This window comes from Arachis hypogaea, chromosome 10 (assembly GCF_003086295.3).
Source record: "Arachis hypogaea cultivar Tifrunner chromosome 10, arahy.Tifrunner.gnm2.J5K5, whole genome shotgun sequence".
Classification (NCBI taxonomy): Eukaryota; Viridiplantae; Streptophyta; class Magnoliopsida; order Fabales; family Fabaceae; genus Arachis; species Arachis hypogaea.
Genome location: NC_092045.1, coordinates 83,547,805 through 83,566,621, shown reverse-complemented (window position 1 = coordinate 83,566,621; position 18,817 = coordinate 83,547,805). Strand labels below are relative to the sequence as shown.

Genomic DNA, 18,817 nt, shown 5'->3' with positions numbered 1-18,817 from the left:
TGCATGAACGTGTGATTTTTTTAGTATCACAATTGAACTTTATAAGCGTTAGTGCCTTACTAATTGTTTCAACTTAATTATTAATGTTCTGGCATGTTTTATCGAGAAAAAGTTATTTATATCATCATTGAAATTTGTTTGTATATACTCGACCATTTTTAGTTGATTAAGAGTGGTTTAACTATACTTTTTCATATATATATATATATATATATATATATATATATATATATATATATATATATTAGAAGTTGCACAACTAATTAAAATTTATGAAGTGTGGAAATTTTGTCAAGTTGTCTTATCCGCATATCAGACACATTTTAGACACAATATTTATCAACACTCGTTTGACATGCGTGTTTATTATATTTAATTATGTCTTAATAAAAAATAAAAAAAAAATTTCGAATACGTTTAGACACATTTAAATCACGTGTCATCATATCCAACTTTATTCTTATTTCTTAACATGCATTCTTAAAATAAATTTAAAAATAATATATATTATTTTTTAGTAAAACAATAAATATTTTATATAATTAAAATAAGACATTAACAATAATAAAAAAATTAATATATATTTTAATATCAATAAAATATCAAAATATTATTATAATTTATCTAAACAATACTTTATATTATATTATATTATATTATATATATATATATATGTGTGTGGGCGCGCGCGTTTTTTTTTTTTTTTATAAAATTTTAAAATTTATATGTCAAGATATCTCATGTGATATCTTGTTCCGTGTTTATATTCGTATTCGTACATTACAGTTTAAAATAAATAAAACTATTAATACGATTTTCAGCTAATATATGACATCAATTTTCCCTTCTAATTTACATATGTTTATTGTTAACTGGTCTAAGTAATTAAGAAGGGTATTAGTAAATTAGAGAAGTTACTAAATAAAATACGGACTCAAATAAGTTTTTTTTTTTATTTTTATAAAATACTTATTCTTTGGTTTTGATCTCTATTTTAATTCATGTCGTTATTATTACTCTTTCATGTCAATACTTAATATAGCAAACTAATGGCAGAGACTAAAATAAAGATATTCTTAATTTTATAAAAACAAAAAAAAAAACAGGTATTTTTTAAGGAACAAAAATTTATTTAAACCTAAAATACAAGTATAACGATATCTTTTGTTGAAAAATTATTTCCTTCTAATTTTCCATGAAGGCATCAACCACTTAAAAGGATAATGTCACCATGACAAGGCAATAGAAGTAGACAGTTTGTAGTGGAGAATTAATAAAGCAAACATAGACCATCCACTTGTCTTGGACCTCATCTTAATTAAGCAAAGCTGGCTATAAGCTTTTGCCAATAAAATCAAGCAAAAATTAATGGATTAACACGTACCAAAGTACGAGAGGACAGCATGATTCTACTAGTTTAATGAGATTGATTATTGGCTTCTAAACTTAATTCTTATTCCCAAATGAATTCCTGTTTCATTAGATTGTTAAGATTCCGTGTGATGATTGAAATGCACAGAAATTAAATTGGAGTGGATAGAACATATTCTTGGGTAGCTAGTTGCTCATTTGATCATGCAATTGCAACAACTAATATACATGGCTTTGTGTCAAACTCTCGATAGCCCAAAAGATCAGAAGACTTTGCCCCTTTCTCAAAGCAACGCAAAATATATGGTTGGTTTGGTTGGTAGTCCTGTTAGTTAGTGTTTGCCATAGGAAGAGGCTAGTGGGAAGATTCTCATATGAAATGACACCCAATCACCATTTCTTAATTAACAGGCACGTGATAGTCATAAATGGCAACAACCTAGCAAACCCTACCTCCATCATTTTATATTTATCCGCAAACAATTGTATTCAAATTGGTATTTGAGATATTAATTTAAGGAATCTCAGGGGAGTAATATTTTTATGGTAAAACAAATTAAATAATATCGACTCAACATAAAATAAATACAGAAAAATATTGATCTTCTCACGTTTTTTATTTATTTAAATTTATAGTTAAAAATATCTTGAATAAGTAAAACGAAGTTGAATAATAGTTTAATCAATAATTGTAAAGTAAATGTATAAAAATAAAATACTAACCTTTTCTAGTACACCTATCATGCGTCCTATGAGTTAAAATGTTAAATTTATTGAATTCGGTAAAAACTAAGAATTAGTATACTAAATATTTGAGTTTTATTTAAGGATTTTTGTTGGCCAATGAATGACAGTATATATATGACAAAATTTAAATTTTTTATATTTTTTAAGTAGATGAATGAATTAAGTATTCAATCAATTTAAATTAGTTTACGTGAAAGATACTGATCAAATAAAATCAACAACTCTCTCATAAGGGTTTAGGTTTCGGAAAAACAAGATTAGTAGGAAACAATGTGGGCTCAATACTGAAGAAACTTATATGATTCCAGTCGTTAAGCTTCTCAGTTCTCAGAGCAGTTCTCTAGTGTAAAACTTCTGCCGATGTTTCTCTGTTTTTGCTACATTAATATCCATGCAAATGAAAGGTTACGTTATATTGAAAATTCAATTGTTCTTGTAACAATAATAATCCTATATATAGATAATGAAAATACTAAGGAATGATCACTGGACTTTGCACTCATTGATATGAAAAGTTTACACGTTTATATAATTGTGCTACATATGTAGGATCATTTCTTTAATTTCTCATTCAAGAATTAGTGGCATTGAAAGAGATGTGGTTTTCAATTTTTTATAATTAATAAGCCGGAGAAAACAGGGCAGTGGTGGCACCAAATAAGACTAAAGCTTTATTGCATTGGCAGTTTGGCACACAACACAAAAGAAGTAAACATCAAGAGTGGGATTAGGTGCACTATAATGCAAAGAAACCTTTTGAGTCCCGCTCCCATATTGAATACCTTATCTATCTACTAATAATGTGAAAGTGACAGAGTGAGATTAAGAAATCCTTACAAAAATATAAACGTTAAAAACCTTGATTTAAGCTCTATCACTTCAACAAATGGATTTAATCGAATGGGATCATAATAATAATTAGAGTGCACACGCTAAGGTAGAGTTGATAGATTCTTGTTCAATTCAGCTGTCACCCACAAGCAGTCAATGGCATGTCATTCATGTGGGTCAAGGGAAGCCTTATTCTCTACCATAGATTGTTGTATGTTTGTGAATTACATTCATGAATTCTTATCCAAAATTTATGAGCTGCATATCAGTATTTATTATCAAAAGACCCAACGTTATTTAAAGTTTCACTTCATAAATAAACGGAAGATATAATTCATAGAAATACTTATTTGAAATTTCAATATTATAACTCTATTTTTTATATTTGAATTAGGTTGTGTCCAAAAACCACTTTTAGGTGTGTAAATGTGAAATGACATAGGATGCCTGGAGGGTGAGTAACTTCAAACAATAGAGACTGTATATGGAGATTCAATTTGTTGTACAACTAGTACTTTATACATTATATAAATGATATGATTCATCAAGAGTACTAGAGTAGATCGAGTAGTCTGTATACAACATGTGGCTAGCTAGTGCCATATAATTAACCCATGAGGGAAAGTCAACTAGACAATCTTTGTTGCAAGTGAGTAAGTATTACAATTATTTGGATCTGATCCAACAAATTGACTGCACATTCAACCCTAAACAGAAGACATCCCTTTTTTTATGTTCATACATACTTTTGTTACTGACTAGAGAATTCATACATTTAGTCGCCTTTTTCTTTACATATTTCTTTTTTGGTAACCGAAAGGATTTTTTTATTTTCGGTTGAAAATATCTTGCTTCATTACACAAAGATCATACGAAGAGAAAATAAGTGCAACAATACGACAATGCATGTCAAATTCCAGATAATAACAAACCAAGCATACCTCTAATTAACCGTAGAATATTATCGGTAGCCCCCTAATCCGCTGCTACCAAATTCAGGTTTAGAATTTTCAATTTTTCACTTTCATACTACTCAAGCATCTACCATTGCCCATTACTTCCTATTATTTAACTACAACCCAACCAAAGTTGCTAATTACATATGTACCCAACAGATATGGCAGTCTAGTAATCTATAGATGCCCCATCCCTTCTTTTTTCTTCGACAGGCTTTTCTTTTCTTTGTTTTCGGTCATGGACAGGCTTTTTAATATATACCCAGAAAGAGTAAGCATGACCCAACCCATAAAACAAACCAAGCTTTATGGACTGACCAACACTGGTAGTTATTTGGGAGGATCCATTTTCTTGGTGTCATTGCTAGTTTGCTACAGCATCAGCCACCTCATATATTGGAGGGTATTTCGGTAAATAAAGCTTCATCAATTATATGACATATATATAATCTCGCTTAGAAACAGAAACCAACTAGAAGAAGAAGATGATGGAAATGCTTCCTTCAGTACCAGGATCTCCTTTGTTGAACACACAAGTACTTAGGAGGTACAAATCGCCATGCACTTTTGTGGTTCCTAACTACTCTCTTAGATTCACTCGGATATGCTGCAAGAAGCTATCAGAAAATGGCATTGATGAGAAGCACAAACTCTCCACCAGCAATACCACTGCCTCTAAATCCAAGGACAGAATGGAAGATTACAATATTGCTATGAAGAGAATGATGAGAAATCCTTATGAGTATCACCACGATCTGGGTTAGTTTCCTCTTTTTTCCCTATTTGTTAGTTATGAATGCCAACTGTTTGATATAATGATGGGTTTCCTTTGTTAATTACTTGCAATTTGTATAAGGTGCTAGAAGGAACAGTTACTGCTGTATTAATTTGTGTCTATTATATAAAATGCATAGCATCAGTAATATGATTGCTGCTGCTGATGCAATCTGTGATCGATTTATTTCAGGTATGAATTACACACTTATAACTGACAATCTCATTGTGGGATCCCAACCACAGAAACCTGAAGACATCGATCACCTCAAGAAGGAAGAGGGTGTGACATACATTCTGAACTTGCAGCAGGATAAGGATGTAGAATATTGGGGAATAGACTTGAATTCGATAACAAGGAGGTGTCATGAACTCGATGTTCGACATATGAGGAGGCCGGTAAGTAAGAAAGCTACAAGCCTGCATTTCAGTCAATTTTGTTGAGAAAATAATACCCGCTCTGAATTTTATGAAAGTATATACAACAATGCCAACTTATCTTGCTTAATGGCATTGTCATGAGATACAGATTTTAATTTTTCCTATCTGGTTAATACAACGTATGGCTAACTCAAGGATCCATATACTTTTGGTGCAATTGACATTGTGCTTTAAATGTGTTAGAAAACCTTTTTCTGAAAGAGTTGTGAGTTTGTTAAATGCTTTGCCTGCTTCTCTGAGACTGGATTATAATTCACAGCTTGATATATTTTATAAATCTATTCTATTAGGCAATAGACTTTGATCCAAACTCCTTGCGAAATGTTCTACCTAAAGCAGTCTCATCATTGGAATGGGCAATCTCAGAGGGAAAAGGAAAAGTTTATGTGCATTGTACTGCTGGACTTGGGAGAGCACCAGGGGTGGCAATAGCTTATTTGTTCTGGTTCTATGACATGAATGTGAGTTCTAAACTTCCACCTATCTTTGATTCAAGAAATGATTATCAAATTTGATATTTTTAAGTGTAATGTTATGGTTGCACTAATTTTCTTGCTAGATATGAGGTTTAGCTCATGTTATGGAAAAACGGTATTTTTAATCTGTATGACAGATTAGTTCACAGTTTCTTAAGAAGTCTTAATTTTCAAGAAAAGAATGTGTTATCTTTCTTGTGACAGCTAAATACCGCATATGAGTTGTTAACTTCAAAGAGACCATGTGGACCTAATAAAAGAGCAATACGAGGAGCTACCTATGATTTGGCCAAGAATGATCCATGGAAGGAGCCATTTGAGTCTCTTCCAGATCATGCATTTGAAGATATAGCAGAGTGGGAGAGGAAATTGATTCAAGATCGCGTTCGCTCCGTTCGTGGAACTTGAAAACTTACTTAAGTGTTCCTGTTATGAAAATTGGTTCCATGTGTTTGCATTCTGGATCAAAACATCACCTATTGGATTCATGTGCCAACTGTTATCAACTCATGTAAAAAACATATGATGTAACGATGCAATGCTATATTTGTGATAGCTCAGTGTATATGATACAGCCTGGTGTAGTATATCTAGGTTATAGCTTGTGCATACTAAAACTAGCTGCATTCTGCTATTAAGTTAATAACAAGTAGTTCAGGTCAGTTATGATAGAAGTTAGCACTTACTCTAGCTAGCTAGTTTCAGCGTATAGACTAAGACAAGATGAATAAAGATTTCAGATTCGCTCACTAGCACTTAGATTTGCTCTCTGTTTTTTTTCTTGGTGTTCATCTCTTCTTCCCACCTTCATGGAGGTTCTGTGTCATGATTGACAGGTTTCTATTTAACAAGATTCATGCATATCCTGGAAACTTGCAGGGTTGGTTCAAGATGCAATCACGCCATCGAAACTGGGAATACATCCAACTTCCAAGCACATTCATAGGCATATATAACTTGTATAGTATGGAATGAAAAATAAATCAATTTTGTAAATAATGTACTAGACTTCATCATAATATATGAGAATCCAGAATAGTTTGTTGATCTAATAGCCAATCCTGTCAGCAACTAACTATTTGGAAAGTTCACAGACCGTGTAAATTTCCAGAGGCCGTGCAACCTCAAGCAGCTTTCAGAACAAACTTAAACCAAAAACCAACCCTTGTACACAATAAAATAACATCAAACTACACAAAATTCATACCACAATATCTACTAATGACTTGCCAACACTATTACTCTCAATTGAGTTCCATAAAATAATGAAAATTTATATAATATGAAATTTGAAAACTGGTCTATTTCCAACAATACCGCCTTAAGAAGAAGAAAGAAGAGGATAAGGAGAGGAAAATGAAAAACTTCGTTGTAGATTCACGACACCATTGAGAATTAAGTACGGCGAGGAGTGAGTATTATAAAGAAAAGTTTTATGGCGTGGATGGGAAAAAAAAATCCACACCTGTGGATATTATGTGGCAAGCTTCTTAGATGAATACGTTTTGGTTGGCCATAGTGACAAGTTCAGCTGATGGGACACTAGGTCAGGGAGAAGCAGCGGTTTTGCAGAAAAGTTAATAAGTCTAATTAGATGGTAATTATTTTTGGCATCTTGGGGCTATTGGGCAAGTTTAATTTTTTTTTCTGTGTATGTGGTCATGAGTGAATTTTGGGCTTGGGTCACATTTTTTTTATGCAAGTGTGCAGAACAAGTTTTCTTGTGGTTAAAAATTAGACAAATATAACATTAAAAAGGAAATGGGCTAAAAGTTTTTTTGGACTTGTCTGGGTTAACCGGTTTTTTAGTTTCCAATCAGGAGTCCCCACGAGTTCCTTCTCCCGCCGGCGACGACAAAGCCGAACCACGAGAAGCTAGTAACTGCGACGACACTCGGGTGACATTGGGAGGCAGAATCGACAACTACAGGCACGGACGGCGGGCAACAACCACCATGCAGAGCTAGACCACTCACTAGCGAACGGAGGTGCGAGCAGCCTAGCACAGAGAAATCGAACAGGCGAGCAGCGGACGCGGAGGAGACAGGGATAGAAACGGGAGCACCACAGCGGAATTTCTTAGGTGCGACGAACGGCGGGTGCAGTGTACCACTCCCACAGACGGCGACAAGTGATGGTGGAGGCTAGGATTTTCTTTCTGCAGCGGAGGCTAGGGGAAGTAGCTATTTTCTGCAGGAAAGAGTTGGAAGGGGGATAACGTGTGCAATCCCTTTTCCCCCTTTCAAGTAACGAAACGACGTCGTCTTCTGTGAACCGTCCAGTTTAGATTCAGTCTGAGAAGTCAGTTCGGTTCGGCTGTTCTTAATGGTTTATAATTGGAAGGTTTTTCACAAATCACCAGCCCGGAAAGATTTTAGGAAGTTACATAAGCTTAGCCACATTCCTTGGAAACTAAAAAACCGGTTAACCCAGACAAGTCCAAAAAAACTTGTAGCCCATTTCCTTTTTAATGTTATCTTTGTCTAATTTTTAACCACAAGAAAACTTGTTCTGCACACTTGCATAAAAAAAATGTGACCCAAACCCAAAATCCACTCATGGCCACATACACAGAAAAAAAAAATTAAACTTTCCCATCAGCCCCAAGATGCCAAAAATAATTACCATCTAATTAGACTTATTAACTTTTCTACAGTGTGCAGTACAACTGCAAAATCGCTACTTCTCCCTGACCTAGTGTCCCATCAGCTGAACTTGTCACTATGGCCAACGAAAACGTATTCATCTAAGAAGCTTGCCACATAATATCCACAGGTGTGGATTTTTTTCCCATCCACACCATAGAACTTCCCTTTTCTCAAGGCACAAAATAGAATATTTTTTTCCCAAGCGTACTTTGTATATGGTCTTCTCTCTACATATTGTGTTTTTGTACATTGTAGTTGACGATTGTAAAAGACCTAACTCATCAGTTTATATTTACGGAAAATACAAGAGACTCAGTAGAATTTATTATTTTTTATCAGTAATTAGTCAATAATATTTAAAAGTGATATGTATTTTAAATATTTGTAATATGAAAAGTTCAAATATTATTTAGAAGTTATTAGTTTATATTTTTAGAATGTTTATTTTAGTTTGATGTATTTTAATTTTGTTTATTTAGCTAATAAATTGAATTTTATGTTTATGGACTTAAGATTTTGTTTATTTTAACCTAATAAGAGGTTATAAATACCTCCTAAATTATTGTAGTTGTCATTTAGTGATTAAAGATGTACAAAACTCTCGTTTTGGATTTCGTGATGAGACCATAATGTGGACAAATGAGATAAATAAGAAAAAGGATTCAAACTAAAAAAAATGTTCATTGAAATTGAAAGGGATATATTGAAATTTAAAGAAGTTTTAGAATTGTGAATTTTGAATGAGAGAGAGCAGAACACCAGAGAAAGAAAGAAAAGTCAGAGAAGAGAAAAATAGAGGGCAGAAGCTAAAAATTGAAAGAATAGATAATGAATACACTAACTCACTAAAGTTATAGCAGTAGCTTATATATATACACAAGACAAAGATATATATAACTGTCCTACACCAAGACTCACTCAAAACCGAATATACCACCAAATAAAACCAAACTAACTACTTCTCTACTATTTTTCTAATTCTTTTATGAATAAAGATTTAGAACCTTTATCTTTTCTCTCCTTTACACTCCCCTTAAACACGAGTATGGTCGAAGAGCAACTCGCAGTTTGATCCTCAATCTCTCAAAGGAAGTATCAGATAAAGGCTTGGTAAGGATATTTGCAATCTGCTCAACACTTAGAATGTGCACAATATGTAGAGAATTGTTCCTCAACTTATCTCTAATGAGCTGAACTTCAAGTTGAAAATGTTTTGTCTTATCATGGAGGATTGGGTTATGCATAAGGAGGACTGTGCTCAGGTTATCACAGTGAATCGTAGGAGGAGTCGGCAGAGGGACATATAGTTCATGAAGAAGATTTCGCAGCCAGACCAATTCAGCTTCACAAGATGCCAAGCTCCTGAATTCTACCTCTGTAGAACTCCTGCTTATAGTAGACTACTTCCTACATGACCAAGACACTAAATTAGTCCCAAAATAGACACAAAACCCAGATATTGGCCTTTTATCCTCAATGTCAGCAGCCCAGTCTGAGTCTAAAAACACATAAAGCCTTGTGTCAGTTCATCTGTGAAAGGCCAAGTCAAGTTCCTTCATTTCTTACAAGTATCTGAGGATCTTCCTTGCAACTTTCCAGTGAGAAAGAAGAGGAGCATGCATGAATTGACTGATTTTGTAATTGCAAAAGAGAGATCCGGTCGAGTGATGGTAAGATATTGCAAGGAACCAATCATAGTTCTAAACAATTTTGGATCTTCAAAAGCTTCAACATGTGAAGACAGCAAAGAAAAAACCATTGGAGTTGGCATAGGAGAAACCTCTCCCATACCTACTTTGGACAATAAATCTGTTTTATATTTTGTTCGAGACAAATGTAAGACTCCATCACTTGTATGTTGGACTTCAACATCCAAGAAATAACTCAAAGTTTCTAAATCTTTTAATGAGAAAATATGATCAAGTTGCTTAATCATAGAATTTACATGAGTAGAATTATTTCCAATTATAATTATATCATCGATATAATACAAGATATAAATCAAAGAATCTGTTGTTCTTCGAATAAATAAAGAGGTATCAGAATTAGCACTTTTAAAACTAAACTTATTCAAGGTCTTACTTAACTTCAAAAACCATTCCTTTGGGGCTTGCTTTAAGCCATAAAGAGACTTGTTCAACCTACAAACATAGGACATGTAAATAATATGCTGTAAATTTTCATTTAAAAAAGCATTGTTGAAATCAAATTGTCTAATGACCCAATTTCTAGAGAGAGCTATACTTAAAACTAGTCTAATGGTAGTAAGTCGGATAATTAGGCTAAAAACTTGTTCAAAATCAAATTCCTCTTGCTGATGAAACCCTTGAGCAACTAACCTAACTTTATACTTTTGAATAGACCCATCAGGTAGCCTTTTAATAGTGTAAACCCATCTGCAGCCAATGATTTTGGCATTCTGTGGTATGGGAACTAAATCCCAAGTGTTTGTTCTCATAAGAGCATTATACTCTTCAATCATAGCTCTATACCAATGTGGAATACTAAGAGCAACCTTGGGAGTTTTTGGTATATAATCTGCACGAGAAGTACTGTTAATAGTAGCTGTATAGGTCTTTAGTTTAGAATGTCCAATTTTAAACCTGGTAGCCATAGGATGAAATTATGAGATTCTTTAATTATGAGATTCTTTAATTTGAAGTGATTTAGTATGTGGAATTTCACTTTGCTCAAGAGATGGAATAGGATGATCAGTAGCTAAGGGGGAAGAATTATAATGCTGACTGTTAAAGTTAGTATCAAAATTTTGATGATTGTTAGTATCAAAAGCTTTGGAATTATGACTGGCAGTAACAATGTCATTTTGGGAAGTAGAATTAACAGCACAATTATCAATAAAAGTAGTAGTATTAGTATTATTTAGTAATAATGAAACAGGAACCATGGAAGGACAAATAGTGCTTAATGTCTGATCATTACTGTCAGGAACCTATGAAGAATTTTTAGAAAAAGATTTGTGAAATAATTCAAGATATAGAAATTCAGTTTTACTAAACTTCACATGCCTAGATACATAAATCCTGCCAGAAGAATCAAGATATTTGTAGCCTTTATAATTTGTGGCATATCCTAAAAATAAACATTTGTGGGATCTAGATTCAAGTTTATTGCTAGAATAAAGTTGCAACAATGGATAACAAGAACAACAAAAAAATTTTAAAAAATTATAATCTGGTTTTTAATGTAATAAAATTTCATATGGTGATTTATTTGCCAAAACAGAAGTAGGTAATCTATTAATTAAATATGTTGAGGTAATAACAGCTTTATCCCAATAAATTAAAGACATAGACGTAGTAGATAACATAGACAAACTCATTTCAATGAGATGTATATGCTTCCTCTCTGCACAACTATTTTGCTCAAGAACATAAGGACATGAAAAATGATGTGAAATGCCTTGTGCCATGAAATTAGCAAAATCAAGAGATTTGTATTCACCTCCATTATCATATTGGAGTTCTTTAATTTTACAATTAGTAAGGTTCTTCAGGAGATTTTTATATTGTTTAAAAGCATATAGCACCTGAGATTTATTAACAAGCAAAAAAATACAAGTATACGTACTAAATGCATCTATAAAAGTCATATAGTATCGATAACCAAGATGAGAGACAACAGGGACAAGGCCCCAAACATCACTATAAATAAGGTGTAAAGGTGCATCATAAGATGTATTAGAATAAGAAAAAGGCAGTTTATGCATTTTAGCTTCAGCACAATTTTTATAGATCTTAGAAATTGAATCAGAATTGAAATTATTATAAGCTATATTACATTGATGAAGAACTAATTGAATTGTTTTGGTGGCAGAATGACCTAATCATTTGTGCCACAGATCAAAATTAGAACAGAAAATAGAGAAAACATAAGGAGTATTACGGGATGATGAATATTAAGGCACAGGAACATTCACAAACTGATAAAAACATCCTCTTCTAAAACCTTGTAGAAGAACTCTCTTAGTGAACTGACAACAAACAACACAATAAAGTGCATGAAATTCAAAATAAACAAAATTATTTTGAGCAAATTTGGATACACTAATTAGATTTTTAGTAATGTGTGTTGTGTGTATGAGCTATTGTAATGAAAACCATTGTTTAGAATCCAAAGAATACAAAAATGAACTACCAATATGAGAACCATTGCCAACTTGAACCTGCTTAGGGCCAGTATACTCTGAGCAAGAAGGCATGTTAGATTGATTTGGAATTACATGATGCGCACCTCCTGTATCTGGATACCATACTGGATCAGATATGGTGGATGGTGCAACAAGAAAGGGATTCTCAAAGTAATTATATGCTATTTGTGCAATGCCTTTTGGATCAGTTTTGTCATCCCCATTCTCAGTCTCTAGTCTAGTAATTCGATTTCTTTTACTCCTTGTTTGAAACTTGGAGTGGAAAAATTGAGTATTGTTATCTCTCCATTTGAGCCATTAAATGTGGGACTTTTCCTTCCAATACCATTCCTCCATTTCTAGTGCTTTTTCTAACTCATCTTTAAGTTGTCGAATGGTAACTCCATCTACTAATGCTTCTTTCTCTTTTTCATTGGCTATCCAAGTTGTAAGGTGAGATATTTGAGCCTCAGAATTAGTGTATGAGACTTTTGTCAATCGATAATAGTATGTAACGTTAGGATTTTTGTCAGTAAAGAATTTCATAAAAACAGTCGCGTTGTAGATATAGTCTCTAAACCGACAGAAATCCCTTCGTACAAACGTTTTGGTTGTCACAAGTAACAAACCCCTAAATAAATTGATAACCGAAGTATTTAAACCTCGGGTCGTCTTCTCAAGGAATTGCAGGGAAGTATGTTCTTATTATTGGTTATGAGTTTGTAAATTGGGGTTTTGGAAGTAAGGGGCAGTATGTTGCACAAAAAAATAATAAGAAAAATAAATAAATAACTATAAAATAAACTATTGGCAAGGTATGGGAACTGGAAGTCCTATCCTGGTTATCCTTATCAATTGTAATGAGAATTAGATTTTTCTCCCACTTTTTAACCTCTAACTATGAAGGTAAGTTAAGTAGATGAATTTCAATTTTTCAATTAACAATGAGTTTGATAACTCAAGAGTCACCAATTATTTAACCAAGGCCAAAAGGAAAACTATCTACTCGAATGAAAATAATTTGGATAAGTACCAACAACATGAATTAAAGAAAGCAATCATAGATCTGAAATATCTCAAATAACATTAATTTAAAAGAGTAATCTGTAACATGGAAGAGTTCATAAAGTAAATTGGGATAAATAAAAATAAAAAACCTGGGATTTAGAGTCACTCCTAAAACTAAGAGAAGTCCTAAATCCTAATCCTAAGAGAGAGGAGAGAACCTCTCTCTCTAAAAACTACATCTAAAATTGTAAAAAGTGAATTATGAGTGCCTCCTTATGAATGGATGCATTCCCCCACTTTATAGCCTCTAATCTGAGTTTTTTGGGCCGAAAACTAGGTCGAAAACAGCCCAGAAATCGCTGGAGAAGAAATCTGCCATGCTGGTTTTTCGTCACTGCGATGCGGCCGCATGGAGCATGCGGTCGCATCGCCTAGAGTCAGGGCCACTATGGCATATTATATATCAAATCGAAGCCCCAAACGTTAGCTTTCCAACGCAACTGGAATCGCGTCATTTGGACCTCTGTAGCTCAAATTATGGTCCTTTTAGTGCGAGAGGGTCAGGTTGACAACTTTGCAGTTTCTCCAACTTCTTGTATTCCTTCCACTTTTGCATGCTTCCTTTCCATCCTCCAAGCCATTCCTGCCCTATAATATCTGAAAACACTTAACACACATATCAAGGCATCTAATGGTCATAAGAGAGGATTAATAATAAGCAAATATAAGATCAAAGAAGCATGTTTTCAATCATAGCACAAAATCAGGAAGAAAAATGTAAAACATGCGAATTGTATGAATAAGTGAGTAAAGAGTTGATAAAAACTACTCAATTGAGCATAAGATAAACCATAAAATAGTGGTTTATCAACATCCCCACACTTAAACAATAGCATGTCCTCATGCTAAGCTCAAGAGAAACTATAAAGAGATGAAGATGAATGATAGAATGTATGAGATGCAACCTATGAATGCAACTAAATGCAACATGCTTCTACCTACTTGGTTAAAAGTAAACAAATCCTTTAAGAACATATATGAACTGGATTTCACTAATTCAAATCATAAAAATGAAGTACAAATAGACTTGCAAGGAGAAAATAGCTCATGAAAGCTGGAAACAAGGGATTGAGCATCGAACCCTCACTGGTAGTGTATACACTCTAATCACTCAAGTGTTTAAGGTTCGATTCTCTCAATTCTCTATTAACCTTACTTTCTAAGGCTTGTTTTTATTCTACCAATCAACAAAAATTTAATGCATAAATGCACATATCAAGAGGTCTTTTAAGGGTTGTAATGGGGTTAGGGTCAAGGTAGGATTGTATTTGGCCAAGTGGACTAAAATCTGAATTCTTAATTAACTGAAACTTTCCCACCCAACTTAAACAATCCATGTAATCATAATACAATATCTAACCATCCATTAACCATGTTTTCCACATATTCATGCATTCTAATTTCAAGTACAGTACATATGCATTGCCTTTACTACTTACTTTGGGGCATTTTGTCCCCTTTTTCTTATTTGCTCTTTTTCTCTTCTTTTTTTTCAATGCATATGATTAAATTATTGGATGCATGAATCATGTCCTAAACATTTCTTTCACATTTTCAGAAAATTCTAACATACTCAATTCTCAAACCAAATGTTTCCAAATTCACTTCCCCACACTTAATTCATGAGCACTCTCACTAGTCTAAGCTAACCAAAGATTCAAATTAAGGATATTATTGTTTTCCACTTAGAGTTAATGATGTGCTAAAAGTAAAGAATAAAGGGGTATAATAGGCTCAACATTGGTTTGCAAGGGATAATGAAAGGTAAGGCCATATGGGTATGTAAGCTCAGTGAAACAAATGCCTTAATCATGTAAGTGTATGCATACATTAAACAATGGAAATATAGAATCAAGCAAGACAAAGATCACAATTTTAGAGAGAAAAACACACACCAAAATTGAAATATTGGTTGATAAAATGCAACCAATCAAATAGGCTCAAAATCTCACTGGTTTTTGTGTGTTCAAGCTTTAAACCATGTTCCAAAATAAAATTTCTTCATACAAGTTATTCAAAAAGTTTTTAATTTAAATTAGTGAAATACTATAAAAAGTTTCTTAAAAAAGAAAATATTACTTCAACCAAGTGGTAAAATATGCAAAAAGCAAATAAGCATGCAAATGCAACAACTAATCTACAAAGAAAATTTAAACATTAGTGTTGAGACAAGAAAGTACTAACCCATGGAGATCGGTATTGACCTCCCCACACTTAAAGATTGCATCGTCCTCGGTGCATGCTGAGATGTGCAGGTGGACGGGTTGTTCCAACTGATGCTTTTCTCCAAAAATTGTGCAGATGGACTTGTCTGTCTCCCCTTATAGAAGTTTCTCCCTTTTCCGTCTTCGGTGGCCAGCCTGAAAGAAGAGAAAAAGAAGAAAAGTAACCCAAAAGATAGAAAATAAATAAAGTATGGGTGTTAATGCCAAATGATAAGGGTCTCATTTACATGGAAGCTTCAACATGTACGTGAGAAAACAATAGAAGCCATGGCATGCCAGTGGTACAAAATGTACAACAATGGGGAAGAGAGTGTAAGACAATATAAATTCATGTCAATGCAAAATTAATACAAATAATATAAAAGATTAACATTGACTTAAATAGTATTGCCCAACAGTGTAAAACAAGTTACCAAAATAAATTCAAGAAAAGATGCAACAGTTGAATAAGAAAAGATATTTAACACTAATGGAAAAATAAAAAAATTCAGAAAAGAAAATAAAAATATGTACAAATTTAAAATGCAATGAATGAGATATGAAAATAAATTAAGATAAAATAAAAAGAAAAATAAGAAGAATGAAAAGGGAAGAAGTAAAGTAAGAAAGAAAGAAGAAAGAAGAAAAGATAGAAGAAATTAGGATTGGGGAAGAAAAGATAAGATATTTGGCAAATTAGGATAAGTTGTGCGGCGCAAGCGACGCGGCCGCGTGGGGCACGCGGTCGCGCGACTTGCGCTGATAATGATTGACGCGATCGCGTCGGCCACGCGGTCGCGTGACACAATTCATGCTACTGGCGTGAGGGCAGCCTCGCGCTCGCACAACTCTCTGTTCAAATTATTGTTAGTGCCAAATTTTAAGTGACGTGATTGCATGGGGCATGCGATCGCGTGAGTGGGCTCTAGAAGAATGTGACGCGGTCACGTGGGTCACGCGACCGTGTGGATAGAATTGTGCGTTCAGCACCAATCCGGCACCACTCTAGCACAATAATTGGTTGTGCACCCTTTTACGTCGAAATCTTGGTCACGCGGCCGCGTGGGTCACGCGGTCGCATGGGAGGCCATTATTCCCATATGACGCGGTCAGCGACGCGATCGTGTGGGGTGATTTATGCCATTGGCACGCCTCCTGCCACGCTCCAGCGTGACTCTCTGTTCGTTTTTATTTTCTCCCCTCTCCTTGCGACGCGGACGCGTCGCTGATGCAATCGCGTCGCGTGCCATTGTTTTTTTTATATGTAATATGTAGAATGCAATATTAATATGAATGTTATGAAAAACTCCAGATTCAATGAAATAAAATAAAATTCAAAATTAAACAAAACTAAATAAAATTATAATTGAAAAAAAGGAAAGATCATACCATGGTGGGTTGTCTCCTACCTAGCACTTTTAGTTAAAGTCCTTAAGTTGGACATTTGATGAGCTTTCTGCTATGGTGGCTTGTGCTTGTACTGATCCAGGAATCTCCACCAATATTTGTGATTCCAGTATCCTCCGAGATCCCAAACTAGGCACAGAAAGCCTTCAATTAAGTTAAAGCAAGTGACAAGGCCCCAAGAGTGGTGATTGGTAGAATGGATTCCGGGGTCCCAAACCTTGCCTTTGCACCCGTCTTTTGGTTGAGCAATATTGTTCCATCCGGGTGGTAAGCAGTCTGAATTCTCACGTAAGCGGCCAAACAACTTCCTAGACCCATTCAGTTGAGCTCTATACCAACCTTTACGTTTAAACTTAAAGCTTCCAACCATGATGAACCTTGCAGGACAATTCTTACCACTGGCCATCTTCCGCTTACTCTTAATGTCACAAAGAGTTCTAAGTTGGCCATCCGTCTCCAGTAGCCCATATTCAAGTGGAATTAGAAAGCTCAGGGATATGAATTTTACCCACTTGAATGTTGTGAAGGATGATGGCAACTTAGGGGAAGGTATTTTTAATGAAATTGCAAGCTCCACTCCCTTGTGCTCTTCTCTGATAACTACCACTTCTTTGCAAGTTTCTTCAATTTCAACCTTTTCCTCTTGGTAGCTTTCTTCCAATTCAATCTCCTCTTCATTGCTTACCAAGGGCATAGGAGGGTGTGCTTCTTCTTCTTGAATCTCCATCTCTTGATCAACCTCTTCAAAGTTTTTAGCTATGATATGCCTTGGAGGTTGTACACCCTCCTCAACATCAATTGCAACTGTCTTGGAAGGAGGCTCTATGTCTTGACTTTCCCATGGAGGTTCAGCATCTCCTAAGTCTTCAACCATTTCTTCCTCTGCAACTATTATGGCTTCCTCCACTTGTTCCAATACAAAGCCATGTTCCTCATTGTCCACCGAAGTTTCTAGTGTCTCCTTCATGCTTTGCTCTTCTTCTGATTCTCCACATGTAGCCATGGGAGTTCTTTGAGTGCTCAGATATTGGGAAGCTATTATATTTATAAACTCGCCTAAGGCGGCTGCGAAATTTAGCACACTCGTATTCATCCTTTCTTGCCTTTCTAAAGAACTTTGAAGAAAAACACGAAGTCTGTCATCCACTGAAGGTTGGGGTGGATATGAGGATTCATTGGTTGGGAGAGAGGGTTCATAATAGGAAGATGGTTCATCTTGATAATTATATGGAGATGGGGAATATTGAGGTGGTGGTTCATGAGAGTAGTTGTGTTGGAAAGGTGGTGGTTCTGTATATGGTTCATTTGGCTCATAAGGTGGTTAGTATGGTGGATGAGGGTTAGGGTCGTATGGAGGTGAATGGTGGAAAGGGGCTTGTGAGTTTGGTAGTCCAAAGTTATGTTGAAGAGATGGTTCATAAGCATATGGCGGGACTTGTTGGTAACTACAAGGGGGTCCGCCATAGTCATCATTTTGGTATGCATCACAGAATGGTTGTTGGTTGTAGTGCATTGGAGGGGGTTGTGGCCAAGAGGGTTGATCAAATCCTTGTGGCTCCTCCCATCTTTGATTCTTCCAACCTTGATGCCTGATGTCATTATAATCTCCTCTTCCTGCAACATAATTATAACCAGACTCATAGCCAAAGGGGTGAGAGTTCATAGTAGTAAGAGAAAATAAAAACAAAAATTAATAAAAAGAAAATATTTTGAAAAGGATATAATTTTTGAAAAAGATAGGAAAATA

At 34.6% G+C, this 18,817-nt stretch overlaps 1 protein-coding gene across 1 annotated transcript; it reads left to right on the top strand.

Annotated features, from left to right (window-relative positions):
- The first annotated feature begins 3,317 nt into the window (after window positions 1-3,317).
- LOC112715814 (phosphoglucan phosphatase LSF2, chloroplastic) lies at window positions 3,318-6,348 on the top strand. The gene is made up of 4 exons (XM_025767636.3): window positions 3,318-4,664; window positions 4,873-5,078; window positions 5,411-5,581; window positions 5,801-6,348. Exons 1-4 carry the CDS (start codon window positions 4,391-4,393, stop codon window positions 6,002-6,004), a joined length of 855 nt encoding a protein of 284 aa, XP_025623421.1. The 5' UTR covers window positions 3,318-4,390; the 3' UTR covers window positions 6,005-6,348.
- The last annotated feature ends 12,469 nt before the right edge of the window (window positions 6,349-18,817 follow it).